The sequence below is a fragment of the Mizuhopecten yessoensis genome, unplaced genomic scaffold (assembly GCF_002113885.1).
Source record: "Mizuhopecten yessoensis strain PY_sf001 unplaced genomic scaffold, ASM211388v2 scaffold11011, whole genome shotgun sequence".
Lineage (NCBI taxonomy): Eukaryota > Metazoa > Mollusca > Bivalvia > Pectinida > Pectinidae > Mizuhopecten > Mizuhopecten yessoensis.
This window is the reverse complement of record NW_018408834.1, coordinates 725,644-741,600: the sequence shown is the minus strand read 5'-3', so window position 1 is coordinate 741,600 and position 15,957 is coordinate 725,644. Positions and strand designations below refer to the sequence as shown.

The window sequence follows — 15,957 nt, the reverse complement described above, 5'->3', positions numbered from 1 at the left end:
CTTGACCTGTATCTGACCCTGGTCATATGGTAAGCCCAAGGACATGATCTTTAGGAAGAGGGTTTAATCAGTAACGAACTAATTCTACTAAATGTAATTAGATGGCATTAATATTTCTGAACAAAACCTCATAAAACAAATTTGATGGGGTTCGGTTCTCCCGGGCCTGGTTATCAGGTATAGACACTAATTGTGTATGCTGGTAGCCCACAGGTCCTGCCTCAATATAACTAAAGGAAACATTCCTGACATAAAATAGACAAGAGGCCCAGAGGGCCTGTATCGCTCACCTGAATATATATTTAAAATAATTGGTATGAATTAAGTAAAGATATAGCACTCCATGGTAGGTGCTGTAAGTACATATGAAATTTCAGAAAGATCCATCAAGTACTTGAGATATAGCAAGAACAAACTTCAAACAGAGCCCCACCCCTATGCCCTAAAGGGGTCATACCCACCATTTATACAAAATTGAGCCCCCTCGACCCAAGGATGCTCCAGACTAAATTAGGATACAATCCCTTAATCCTTATGGTAGAAGAAAGATTTTAAAAGTCTTACCTCTATTTCCCCTATTGGGCCCTGCCTCTCTGCCTCTAGGGGGGTCAGACACACTGTTTATACAAAATTGGTTCCCCTTCACCCAAAGGTGCTTCATCCCAAATTTTGACAAAATCCTGCCATTGAAGAATTTGCTATATTTCCCCTATTGGGCCCCTCCCTTCTGCCCCCAGGGGGGCACACTCGCTGTTTATACGAAATAAGGTCCCTTTTGCCCAAGATAGCTCCAGACTAAATTGGGATAATATCCCAATTAATCCCTCCCTATGGTAAAAGAAGGATTATAAAGGTTTTACCTCTATTTCCCCTATTGCGCCCCCTTCAAGTCCCAGGGGGGCCACACCCACCGTTTATACAACAAAATTGGTTTCCCTTTATCCGAGGATGCTCCACACCAAATATGGACCAAATCCTTTCATTCCTACAGAAGAAGAAGGATTTTGAAGAAAATATGCTATGTTTCCCCTATTGGGCCCCGCCCTTCAGGCCCCTGTGGGGCCAGACCCACGGTTTATACAAAATTGGTTCCCCATCACCCAAGGATGCTTCAGACCAAATATTGAATAAATCCTTTCATTCCTACAGAAGAAGAAGGATTTTAAAGAATTTGCTATTTTACCCCTATTGGCCCCGCCCCTCAGCCCCCAGGGGGGCCAGACCCACCATTGGTACAAAAATTGTTCCCCTTCCCCCAAGTATGCTTCTGACCAAATTTGGTTAAAATCTGCTTATTTGTTCATGACTATAGTAGCGTTTTATATGAAAAATTGACGGACGGACGACGGACGCTGTGGTATGGCATAAGCTCATCATGGTAGTTCGGACCAGGTGAGCTAAAAATGATCCGGTCCAACCGTTTGGATCGCGATAAACGAAGGCGGCCCTGTGTTAATTTACATGAGGTTAGTAGTGTGGAGTCACCAGACCTCAGCTTAACTAAGGTACGCATTGATTTAGAAATATAACATGCATATGTGTAACTGTTGGATTAATACCTCGTAACACAATCATGTTCAAATCGAATACAAAACATGTAGTAAATGACCCACCATTGGTTCCTCAGTATTTTTCTGGAACTGTACGAGGCGTACACGTGTCACGTTGGAGGGTTCCATGTCTGTGTCGGGACTGTCAGGCTGGCTGTCTCCATTAAGGTAAGGCTGCATTGGTGGGGGGGTGACTCGGACGGCATCTTCTCCATATACCTCGTGAGCCACCACGTCGTGGGCCTGTAGTAGGGCCTGAAACAGCACAACCTCCAGTCAGTTTCTAGCTTATATTCAAAAACGCAGACACTTACTTTCAATCCCAGAGACTTTCTCATAATCAAAGACACTTGCTTGCAATCTCAAACACTCACAAACCTCAATACTTACAATCCAAATCACTTACTCACAATCCCAAATACTTACAATCCTACTTACTTACTCACAATCCCAAATACTTACAATCCAACTCACTTACTCACAATCCCAAATACTTACAATCCCACTCACTTACTCACAATCCTCAATACTTACAATCCTACTCACTTATTCACAATCCTCAATACTTACAATCCCACTCACTTACTCACAATCCCAAATACTTACAATCCAACTCACTTACTCACAATCCCAAATACTTACAATCCCACTCACTTACTCACAATCCTCAATACTTACAATCCTACTCACTTACTCACAATCCTCAATACTTACAATCCCACTCACTTACTCACAATCCCAAATACTTACAATCCTACTCACTTACTCACAATCCTCAATACTTACAATCCAACTCACTTTAACTCACAAACCTCAATACTTACAATACGAACACTTACTCACATTATCGCAAATACTAACTCAAAATTCCGAACACTTGCACTCTCCAATATGTAGATTACGGTCATCATGACATTCCTTTGTTAATAAATGCAGCTTGTGCAGCTTAAATTTCTCTTCATTTCTCCAACAGATTTTTTTTTTATTGGAAAATGTAGGGTTCCAATTGAAATAGGGAGACTTCAAAGTGTGGGATATATGGTAGCTTTCACCCAAGTTATTACAACACAACAGAGCAACGTAGAACAACTAGTAACAATCTTTATAACATCAACATTTTGGTTTGACTACGTATACACAAGGGCAGCCATGACGGCAGGTAAATAACGAGGTATCTCAAAGAATATCTCTTTACTCAGGCCATCAGGACATCACAAACCTCCAATACTAATTAGTACAGTGCCAGGAATGGCGGCTAAAATGGGAGCTATCTTATCAATAAATTAAGTCAGGGACAAGTCTTTACTGGCTGTATCTAAAAATGGGAAAAGAAGGGATAACAAGGAAATATGGTAGGAGAAAAACAAGGATAGGAAGACTGTATATAGACTTTACATTTACTCTGTCCATAACTGACCTAAATGTAAAAACATGGTCATGGGGGTCAAAGATTAAGTTAAGAAAAAAAGTTCCTAAGAGATGTGAAAGCATGTGAAGCTAAGTGATCCTAGCTGCACTAATTAGTCAAATACACACATAATTGCAAAAACTTAACAAGGTCAAATAATTCAAAATCAAGAAACGTATTGTGCAAGATTCCTTCCTCTTGGGGGACATTATAGAATTGAGCAGGTCGAGTTACTACTAACTGGTATAAGGTTACTGTTGTAGTGTCGGAATATGGCAGGTTTTATTTGTTCATAGGATTATCCTCGCCTTCTAGCTTTGCACTCTGTGGAGCGGTGGAATGAGAAGCTTGAGGCTATGGGTTCGATCCCCGCTGGAAGCACATTGCTCTCTTTCCTGTTACAAAAGGTGTCCAAGGCTGTTGTGGCTGGGAGTTAGAACCTGGCTTGTTGTAGTGTTCTAGAGTAAACAGGAGTCGTTTGGCACATTTTAATTGGACATAGGATTACGATCACCTTCTACCTTTCTCCTAGGGGGAATTTCTCTGCAGCTCAATAGGTAGAACGGCGAACTGGGAAGATGGAGTGGCGGGTTCAATCCCCAGTGGAAGAACATTACTGTCTTTCCTACCTTACAATAGTATTTACCAGTCACAGAGACTGTAGGGCTATTTTGACAGATATGAAGCATATATTGCCATGGAATTAGAGTGTAGAAGGACTTGACAGGATCAATTGCAAGTAGCTCAACTGGTAGAGCATCTGCCTAGACCATCCAGGTTCACTCTTTCTCCTATCACAAAATAGGTGAGCTTCCCAACCCTTGCTTTACGTACTGGGTGAGTGTTTGGCAAGGGGATAGGCAAATCTGAGTTGTAGACTGGATTGATTGTTGGGGCTAGGAAGCCCAACTGGTAGAGAGTCAGTCTAGAGTTTGGAGGGTCCAATGTTCGAATCCTGGTCAGGCTATTACTATTTCTTTTTCTCCTACTACAGGAGTATATTTCCAGTGACGGGCTGAAACGCTTTGACTGGTATAAGGTATATTGCTACAGAGTATATTAGTCATGGAGTAGCATCTCATGTTTGGCCATAAAGCCGCCAACCTTGACTGATTGATGCTCAGACAACAGTGGTAGTGCTCCCTGTTGAGCCTTGGTGTTATTGTATCCTGGGGAAATCATCAGGCCAGACATTATCCCTCAACTCTATACGATGGTTGACCCAAAATGGTACCACTAACCATTGATTTAAAAAACACCAATATATGGGACTATTCTGAAACACAAACATATTATTGAACTTTCATTACTGTAGCAATGCTTGGTACTTCAGATACAAACTTGCCAGCAATGGAACATAAACACAAATTATATTTTAGAAGGAATACCAGTATAGAATTATACTTTCATTATATTGTCATAATTACATCTAGGATTGTTTTTCACTTCAAATCCAAAAGAGAATAGAATAATTTCCATACATGTAAATTTTTTGGTAAAAGCTGAAGTATGATGCGTTATTGAATTTCTCTCATTTAAATAAACTAATTTAAGATTCTGCTTCCACTTGTATCCGAAACGTTGCTTTAGAAATAGACTTGTACGTCTTTTCCCCCAAATTTGATTTACTATGTGTCTTGAGTTTCTCTCCATATTCTATATCATGTACAAGTGTGATATATGATTCATTACTTTCAAGTAATTTCCTAATGAAAAATTAAAATTATGATTTATATAATTGACTTTCCTTACTAAACTTATTATAAGTATAGTAATTATTTTACAGAATATTGAAGTCTGATGAAATACGCAATCTATCATAACTGTAGTAGTTTCAACCCTCCCAATGGTAATCACACCGACCTAGGCACCATCCCAAACGTTCTCCCGACTCCTTGTGTTCATCATAGTCAGAGAAAATCTTGTGTATATCATTAATTAATACACCTAGGAAACGGTTCGGAGATCCAACATAATCTTTCCCTTAATATATAGACTTTTTCATTATCTTTTGTAAATGAGGTATACCCCTGTTTCTCCACAAAACACCATTTCTTACTGAGAGCCCTGCCTGGCAGCGCACCAGACTGTCAAGTCAACTTAACCAGGAAATCATTTTGATTCTGAACACATGTGAAACACTCGGGGATGATTAGGGAAGGTTTAGAGCTACAGGTAAAACATGTGAATCCTTGATTAGGTCTGTACCTGTTGTTAGATATAATTCTGTACAGGCGATAATAAATCATTATATGTACATTTGTATGAACAGGTAAAACATGTGAATCCTTGATTAGGTCTGTAGGTAATATTATATCATTACATAGACGTTTGTACCCACAGGAAATGCTAAAATGTATAGTGGTACATTTAAGTTTGTACCTATTGGTAAACCTGGTAATTCATCGAGATGTAATGGGAGAAGGAAAATGTGACTGGGCCAGGCTGGGATTCGAACCAGGGTCCTCGTAACTCCAGATAGATGTTCCACCCAAAACAGCTGGCTTAGGTCACCTACAGCCCTGTCCCATTACATACAATCCCTGTGTTTCAAAGTCGAAAGAAAATACTATTCAGGTTCAGGTACACATACAACTACATGAAACATTATGGAGTTGGTCACAGGCACCACTGTTACAGAAGGACAATGAAACAGCTGGCTAAACTGGGATTCTAACACTGGACCCTCCAAACTCTAGAGAGATGCTCTAACAAATTGTGCTAGCTGGTCAATGGCAGTCACCCAGCCCAGTCCAACAACAGATAAAGGTTTGTCACTACAATTTGTGACAAAGCTAGTTTTGTATAGAGAAACTCAATTATTACTTATAATCTTCAGAATTGACAACATGCTTTCAGAAATGATAGCACAATGTAATACTAGTTCACACATTAGTCACAATTACCGTCTAACATATTAATAGTTGGTAAGTCTTTATCATCTTTTTACACAACCTACCAGGACATCACCTATGTACTCATCCCCTGTCATTGTCCAGTCCCTGTGAGTTCTGGTCACTCAATGTCCAGTAAGTCCTGACTAGATTGTGGTACAACAATGACTATATATCCCAAACAAAACACACAGTTACAAAGCCCAATTAAAATAGTGCTACCAGAAACCCCCCTCCCTTTGTCTCCCCCTTCCAACATCTCCTCAACAGCCTGAAACATCTGTTCCAAAGCTTCCCCCATCTGGGTAAAGAGACCATCTGATATAACTTATGAGAATGGTTATGAGTTGGGCAGGTCTGTGTACAGGGAGGTAAAGCCTGGCCATCAGGTAAATGGCCGTGTAATAGGGATATTAGCTGTTACCCATGTTGTGTCTGCACCTTCTCCGACAGCCAGCGTACTGGCACCTGCATAAAACATCCACAGCCACAAACACACCCTGACATAACATAGAAACACTACTTACTGAGCTTGTAAGTCGCCAAATATCTGTCTACCATTGAACTTAACATGCTGAAGGTAGGCATGCCTTTATCATAGACTGGACTTTATAAATGCCAAACATTTAACAGGAAAATGTTATTTCCATTGTTTGTAAGCCTTGAAATACCTGTCTTACATAATACTCTGTTCTGCTGAATGTAGGCAATGCCCATATCCTAGGTATGCATTTTGAAATTCCAAAACAGTTACACAGTAATAATACTATATCTATTGTGTGTAAGTCTCTGCTTGGTGCTGAAAACATTATCTTTCTTGCTATAAGGTATATAGGTGACTGCTGCAAGAGTTGATAACATTTGAATATCAAATTTAGCCGTGTTATAGAATTTTAACAGATTAGTACATTGACAAATTAGCAATACATGTAATATATACATATAGAAGCTACAATTAGAACAATCATAATTTAGAGCAAATTTGAAGAGCAAAACACGCTAAAATTGGAATACGTCTAAATAAATATGTTTACATTACTGTCTGTACTCTTTTAAATTCAATGATATTTAATTTACAAGGCAAAGTATTGCATGCAAATCTGTTTTATCGCAGCAGCTGTCGACAGATATAGCCGTTATGGATTCGTTAACATCCTGTGACACGATTAAGTTCACATTAGTTTCATGAATATAGGTGAAATCGTAAAGTTAAACTACAGTCAACTCTTTGGTATCAAAAATCAATAAAGGGCCACAACTCTGTATAAAGAAGGGCACCAGCTCTTATTTCAGTACATGACACTCCTCAATCTCAACAGGAATTCACATACAATATTTGGGAATTGTAGGTGAAAAGAGTATATGAGACCTGGACAAAGTGTATCATTTACAGACTGAAGGATAGAGTCCCTTTCTGTAAACCCATAATCTCGTCACGTAGTCTCGTCATGCCTAGCTCTAGTAAATACCAGTCAGAGACTAATTACAGCTGGTGATAAACATGTAGGAAACAAGAGGCCATGTAGTCCTGTGTTGGGGGAGATCTTCCTTTAAACATCTACCCACCTCTCTGAGCTATAATTTAACTGTAAGTTATCTCCCTTTGCCTTACCATGTGATATCTTTGAGATATGCATACTTGTGTCCAGTATATCACCGCTTATCTCTAACAGATATACACTAGTATTAGAAGTTACAAATGCCATAAAATAATGCCAAAATATCTTGCTGCAGTCCGTAAAGACTGACTATTTCTGCCAGACAATGGACTATCTAATTCCCCGTTTTAAGATCAATGTTCAGCAACTTGATGCCCATACAGCTATTCCCTTCAAAATTTATAACCATCAACCTTTTGAAAAAACAGAGTTGTTTCTTTCAAAACAACCTCTACAGATGCAAAGGCCAAACTCTGCAATATGCCATGTGTTGAATCCATTATTCATCATGAATTCATTATTTGATTGTTCTTTGAAGACAGCCATACAAATTAAATTATACATTATGATTCTGAGGCAGCTACCATTCATCATATCCTGAGACAAGGCAAACTCGCCCCCTATTGTTAAGTTGGCAGCTTGAATATGAAGTTTTGTGATATTTTCCAGAGAAATTCTAATATGATATGCCATTCTTGAATCCAAAGTTATGAATTGGGGAAGTGGATTGCTTCTTCTGGGTTAACTAAATGTCCATCACTTATAAGAATGAATTCTTCATTTACAATCAATGGCTTAAGGCTGTATGTTACTTTACAGTAAATCATCTCCATTCCTAAAGAGTTTACACTAATTGATGAACACTCCTGTAAATATTTATAACGACTGATAATTTGGGATTTGGTTCATAGACAACATTCTAAGAAAAGGCATTAAAATCACTTTGACTTTTAATTTAGATGTTTAAGGGAAGTAACTCTATTCTTATCTAGGTTCAGTAAAAATTAACAGTTTAATATAAGGTTACCTTAATAAAGCTTAATATTTTCTTGACAATTTGACTACACAATGAAGACCTTAATTAAGCTTACTGTTTTCCTGAAAATTTGTCTTAACAATACACATTATGAAATTCTTTGTAAAATAAGAAATAAATTCTACTTAAAACAATAGTGAACAAGTAAGTCTATACATGGAGAAATATTCAATCTAAAGATATTTGACACTTTTGCTGTGACGGATAATTCCAGTGTTATTGATGCTGGTCCAAGATACATTTACCTGATATTTTTGACTTGGAAGGATTTGTTTTTACCTTATGGCAGTATACTAAATATTACATATTTTTGGAGTTGATCAAGTATATGGTTTTAAGTTGATGGTACTGTAACATATTCACCTTCTCAATGCGTCCCTGAAGTGTAATTAATTGTGAAGCGTATGGATCAGAAGTCATCTCCCTGTCTCACAGAACCAGATTTCCTTACTTTCTGGTGCCTTACAATGAGGACAATAATGAAGGTTTTGTTCCTAAATAGGTGAGTCACTGAATATCTAAACACTGCCATACTCAAAACATTTTAGAATTTATTCCAATTTGCCTTCAACTTACTTTATTTAAAATCAATTCCTAGTCATGTAGATGTTTAGATTTTGTAATGCAGATCCAGTTGGTACCTCTCCACATTACGCCAAAACTTAGGGACAAATTGATGTGCGCCAGGGAATACCACAGAGACACTCCAACAATTGATTATTACCTCCAGTAACCTGACTGTTGTCGTACATGGGAGTTGTAACTAGATAGACTAATCCAGGTATTCAATGCATATGTATATATCTTATTCTGAATTTGATGTAAGAAGGGTACCTGCAGGCACAGACAAATGACAAGTTGGGCACTTCTATCTGTATGCATTTTTCCTCAAACAATAAACTTCATCTTTTGTTCTATTTTCCGAAAACATGAAGATATCTTTATCCCATTCCTGAAATGAATTCCTCATCATTGCATTGACCACTAATAGCCGATACAGACAGTGTACCAGGAAGGGAAAAGTCCAAACAATGGCCTAAAGTTTGTGGATTGTGTTTTTATTGTACGGAGACATCTAATACATTTAAATAAAGTTGAGTATATACCCATAGAAAATCTGCATTAGGAATCAACGCATTGCAGCAATAATGACATCCTATGCTATATTGTAATTAAACTTTAATAGGAAATGTAACAGTGTCCTTGACCCCTATACTGTAGTCTAACATCAATGGACAATGACACAGTGTCCTTGACCCCTATACTGTTGTCTAACATCAATGGACAATGACACAGTGTCCTTGACCACTATACTGTAGTCTTACATCAATGGACAATGAAACAGTGTCCTTGACCCCTATACTGTAGTCTAATATCAATGGACAATGTAACAGTGTCCTTGACCCCCATACTGTAGTCTAATATCAATGGACAATGTAACAGTGTCCTTGACCCCTATACTGAAGTCTAACATCAATGGACAATGTAACAGTGTCCTTGACCCATATACTGTAGTCTAACATCAATGGACAATGAAACAGTGTCCTTGACCCCTATACTGTAGTCTTACATCAATGGACAATGAAACAGTGTCCTTGACCCCTATACTGTAGTCTTACATCAATGGACAATGACACAGTGTCCTTGACCCCTATACTGTAGTCTTACATCAATGGACAATGTAACAGTGTCCTTGACCCTATACTGTAGTCTAACATCAATGGACAATGACACAGTGTCCTTGACCCCTATACTGTAGTCTAACATCAATGGACAATGTAACAGTGTCCTTGACCAAAAACATTCTCTGTTGTTGTTTAATGACTTATGGTTGTTGCTTGTCTAGTTGGCATGACTAAAGTTTTATACTGTAATGTTTACACCTGTCTATTCAGTTAGGGATACATTCATAGCTTGTAAAGGAAAATGTGAGTTCACCCAGAAAGATAACAATGCTGTTTTCACCATACAAACAATTGGCTGAGTGGCCAGTGTGACAAATGCACTGGCTCCCATAAATCATGTTCTGGAGGTGAAACAAAATGAAATACATACACTTTTTTTTATTTTCTGCTTGTAAAATAGATCCTCTACTTTTATAATTAATGAGAAAGTTCTGTGTAGGGAGGTGATAAAGTCGACCACCACGATCAGCCTCACACGCGCAGCCCTTACATCATGCCTGTAATCATACATTGTAAAATAGTTATTACCCTCAAAAGCAGTTGCCGTGGTGACTTAAGTTATTGGATGTAGTCATTATAGAATAACCATCAATATGTGTGTTATTATCGTCCTAACTTACAGAACTGACATAATTGTGTCTCCTCAACCCAAATCTTACATAACAGCAGCAGTGTTCTTCAATGTTATAACCACCTATTTGAACCTCTCTACGATCGACCTCCTATATAACGACCTATTTGAACCTCTCTACGATCGACCTCCTATATAACAACCTATTTGAACCTCTCTATGATCGACCTCCTATATAACGACCTATTTGAACCTCTCAACAATCGACCTCCTATATAACAACCTCTTTGAACCTCTCTATGATTGACCTCCTATATAACGACCTATTTGAACCTCTCTATGATCGACCTCCTATATAACAACCTATTTGAACCTCTCTATGATTGACCTCCTATATAACAACCTATTTGAACCTCTCTACAATCGACCTCCTATAAAATGACCTATTTGAACCTCTCTATGATCGACCTCCTATATAACAACCTATTTGAACCTCTCTACGATCGACCTCCTATATAACTACCTATTTGAACCTCTCTACGATCGACCTCCTATATAACGACCTATTTGAACCTCTCAACAATCGACCTCTTATATAACAACCTATTTGAACCTCTCTACGCTCGACCTCCTACATAACGACCTATTTGAACCTCTCTACGATCGACCTCCTATATAACAACCTATTTGACTCTCTGTACGATCGACCTCCTATATAACGACCTATTTGAACCTCTCTATGATCGACCTCCTATATAACGACCTATTTGATCCTCTCTATGATTGACCTCCTACATAACGACCTATTTGAACCTCTCTACGATCGACCTCCTATATAACGACCTGTTTGAACCTCTCTTCGATCGACCTCCTATATAACGACCTGTTTGAACATCTCTTCGATCGAACTCCTATATAACAACCTATTTGACTCTGTCTACGATCGACCTCCTATATAACGACCTATTTGGACCTCTCTATGATCGACCTCCTAAATAACGACCTATTTGAACCTCTCTATGATCGACCTCCTTTATAACGACCTATTTGAACCTCTCTATGATTGACCTCCTACATAACGACCTATTTGAACCTCTCTATCATCGACCTCCTATATAACGACCTGTTTGAACCTCTCTTCGATCGACCTCCTATATAACAACCTATTTGAACCTCTCTACGATCGACCTCCTATATATCGACCTATTTGAACCTCTCTATGATCGACCTCCTTTATAACAACCTATTTGAACCTCTCTATGATCAACCTCCTATATAACGACCTATTTGAACCTCTCTATGATCGACCTCCTATATAACGATCTATTTGAACCTCTCGACGATCGACCTCCCACTATGTGATAGTGGATGACATAGAGGACTGTGAACACATCGCTATTTTAATTATTGCTTAACCTAAAATAGCTAAACAAGAGGCCCATGGGCCTTAACGGTCACCTGATATATTTATACAAAGAGTTGATTTTGTTTTTAACATGAACAGAAATATTATTCAAAGTGACAAAAAACAATATAACCACCTTATTCAATATCTAGCATTCAGATTTCAGACTAAAAAGTATTTGAAACTAGCACCTCTGATTCTAAACAAGGAAAATGAAGAAATTTTAGCACACTGACTCCTTTGAGCCCCAACCCTACAGCCCTTGGGGGTAGGGCTGGCTCAAAATTTTCAAAGTATCAAACTGTCAACTCAAGGTTATGATTCCAATCAAGTTATTAACATGTAATATTCAAAGTATCATTTGTCATTATAAACCATAATAACTTTTGCCCCCCACCCCCCTCCTTCCCGAGGGGGTAATCGTGAGACCCTAGGGTCATAAACCTTAAGACCCTTCCATCTATGAAGAGTATTTGATTCTACCATATCTGGGTCTTGAGAAGAAGATTTTTGAAATTTCAGTAAATTCAACCCTTTTTGGCCCCACCCATCAGCCCCTGGGGGTCAGTCAGGGCTGATATGTGCTTACTATCAAACTGCTACCTAATACTGATAATGCTAACCCAAATTGAATTACTTCCAATGGAAATTAAACAAATGTTGGTCCAAAATGTGATTTCCCTATATAAACTATAATAAAGTTTACCCCCTCCCCAGGGGGAAACGTGAGACCCCAGGGTCATGAAATTCACAATTTCTGTAAAGCACCTTAAGACCCTTCCATCTATGAAAAGTATTTGATTCTACCATATCTGGGTCTTGAGAAGAAGATTGTTGAAATTTTAGTCAATTTGACCCTTTTTGGCCCCGACCTTCAGGCCCCTGGGGGCTTGGGACTAAACGGGCCTCTGTTTTTGTTGACCTTTGTCCATGGAAGGTCCCTGCAGAATTTCATTGAAATTGGTTCAGGGGTTTTGGAGAAGAAGGTTTTTGAAATTTTAGTCAATTTGACCCTTTTTGGCCCCGACCCTCAGGCCCTTGGGGGCTTGGGACTAAACCAGCCACTATTTTTGTTGACCTTTGTCCATGGAAGGTCAATGCAAAATTTCATTGAAATTGGTTCAGGGGGTTTGGAGAAGAAGTCGAAAATGTAAATTGTTTACGGACGCACGACGGACGACGACGGACAAAGACGGACAAAAGGCGATCGCAATAGTCACTTGAGACTTTGTCTCAGGTGACCTAAAAACTGGAAGTACTTACATCAAAAACTTTTCATTAATTTACCTTTTGAATCAATGTTTGCTTAGTAAAATTTTGTAAACGAAGAGTACGCAAGATTAAAGCTTTTGTTGGAATAGTCTCACTCTTTGAAGCTCAAATTCAATCAGGTTGAGCACTGTCCAGTTTTTGCATGACAATTGTTTTTCTAATACACATAGGGGATTGAAAATAGCTTTTATGATCACACCTGTATATTCACTATCAGGGTGTTCAGGCAGGCTGACTGTAGAGAAACGTTTGGTAATCAATATATATATTTTTTTTAATCATGTCTATGAGAAAGACCAGCTAAAAAGAAAAAATATCAACACTCACCAAAATGATTAGCTGTTATTACGTCAGTGACCTTGACATTTAAACAGTCAGTGCCAGTCATAACTCCAGCGGATGGAGCTGGTACTTCAGTCTTGGGTATTACCGGCAACTTAATTGTTATTAGTTATTAAAAGGCTTGTTTAAAAGTGATATTCCACTGATATCAGTATTGACCTTGGCATTTAAAAATTTGACCTCTACAGTGATATCATTCACTTAACTACTCCATAACGTCAACTTTGAATTGGTGATGTTTCCATGGTGACTGAAATTACATAAAAATACATCATACCTGGGGACTGAAAATGTCACTCTCACTAATATACAACATTTATAATTACAGGAGGTTTTTTTCAAATTATGCAAACTTGACATTTATCTAATCAGAAAACTGTTTGTTTGCTTTTTTTTGTTTTCCAACAAAAATTGTTAAATCAAATCACGCTAGTTAGTTTGGCAAGCTGTATTGTCTCACTGAATCATTAACTCTATATTTAAACTGGTTTGTTTCCAAAAGTGAACATTTTAAATGTCACAGCTTGTTGTTTTTTTGTACTGATGATAAATTATTTAAAAGTGAAGGTCATTACTCTAATGAATCCGAATTCCCTAGATCCAGGCTCATTACTAAAAACCTTGACAAGCTTAACAGCAAGTTTTCACAAATGAATAATCTAGGCTATGTTAAAAACTATCTAACTTTACAAACTCAACTATGTGTGGTGTAGCCCAAGACAAACACTTTGATAGGAATCATAAATTCTTATTACTGTATTGCTAGGTATCTGAATAATTTGAGTTTGAGAATTCTAACTTCTGGTCTGATAAGCTGACTAATCACCGAACACCTAGGTAAGACAGTTTCTGGTAAACAAGCTCTTTATAAATGAAAATAACAATTTCAAAAAATTATTTGTGGTTATCATCTTCTGGTTTCCTGTCCTTTTTATCAAATTATATAAATAGCTGTCTATCTTGCAGATAATAGTTGATTTGAGTTAGAACAGAGATAGAAGTATCACCGACAGTTGTACGTCTGTGTGTATGTGAGTGAATGAGGAGAGGTACAGTGTATGTCAGTGCAAAGGTATATATGTATGTCAGGACTTCCCAGCAGCAAGACCATAACAAACAAATTCTAAAACAGGGATATTTAGTATCTGCCTGTGAAGCAAATCGTAAAAACAATGATACATATTGACATTTTTCTTAAATAGACCCTCTCTTTTGTAAGTATAGGGCTTGTGTACTCTCCTGTAGTACACATACAGTACATACTGTATGACATCAAATCCTCATTTTATTCCACACACACACAGAGCAGTTACAGACATTTACACTAACAGTGATGCCACAAGTCTGTGAGTAGGGGAGCTGTAGAACCTACCGTGTCCAGGATGTGGATTACCCCCGGAGATCGGAGGATTCCCGAGGCGGGCATTATTCCTGCGGGTGTTTCGTACATTGTCACACGTGTGAGAAAGCCTACACTACAAACCACAGAGCTCCTTCTTCAGCTTTCTGTACAGGAAGCCAGCCAAAGCTGGGGGGTTCTTCACTATATATTCCGTACCAATAGTCTATCTGTCACAGCGGGGCACTAAATGTGACCGCATTTTGGGGATAGTCCATTCCGTTCACGGTGTAAACTCTTTAGCATAGGCTGTCTCAGATCTCATTCGAAGAGTAGTCCATTTGCTACTACAGGGTAAAGTTGGCCTGTGTTGGAAACAGTGGTTAAAATTGTGTGTGTTTCTCTACAGAATTGATTGAATAGTTAGCTACTGAGGCTGTATGTCTTGTCTCACTCCCTGGGACTGTGTGTGTAGAAATGTGTCTGTTAAGGGGCCTCTGACTTCCTACTCCCTGGGACTACGACAGCCAGAAAGACTTAGTCACTTGGCGTTGTAAAGGAGCTGCAAATTCACACTACCTGGGATCTCAATAGTCACAATCTAGCTGTGAGGGAACTCCATATACACACTACCTGGGATCTCAATAGTCACAATCTTGTTGTGAGGGAACTCCAAATTCACACTCCCTGGGATCTCAATAGTCACAGTTTGTTATAAGGAAACTTTAAGTTTAACTATTTAGACCACAAACTGATTTTGTTTTGTGTTATAAGGGACCTCCACAGTGATACTCTATTTTTTATCATTACTGTCACTGAGTATGTTATACACCTCCAAACCCACATTGTGTGGTAAGGGACCTCCCAACCCACATTGTATCGTAAGTGCCCTCCAAACCGACAATGACCTCCAAACCCACGTTGTGTGGTAAGGGACCCCCCAACCCACATTGTATGGTAAGGGACCTCCAAAGCCACATTGTGTGGTAAGCGACCTCCCAACCCACATTGGATCG

At 38.6% G+C, this 15,957-nt stretch overlaps 1 protein-coding gene across 9 annotated transcripts in view; it reads right to left on the bottom strand.

The window, feature by feature from the left end:
• Positions 1-15,957, bottom strand: part of LOC110464595 (peripheral plasma membrane protein CASK-like) — a 279,718-nt gene that overhangs the window by 34,405 nt on the left and 229,356 nt on the right. For all 9 annotated transcript variants that reach the window (XM_021519889.1, XM_021519887.1, XM_021519891.1 and 6 more), the window contains one exon: positions 1,614-1,805. In XM_021519889.1, coding sequence (XP_021375564.1) covers positions 1,614-1,805 — 192 coding nt within the window. The remainder of the gene's footprint in view (positions 1-1,613; positions 1,806-15,957) is intronic.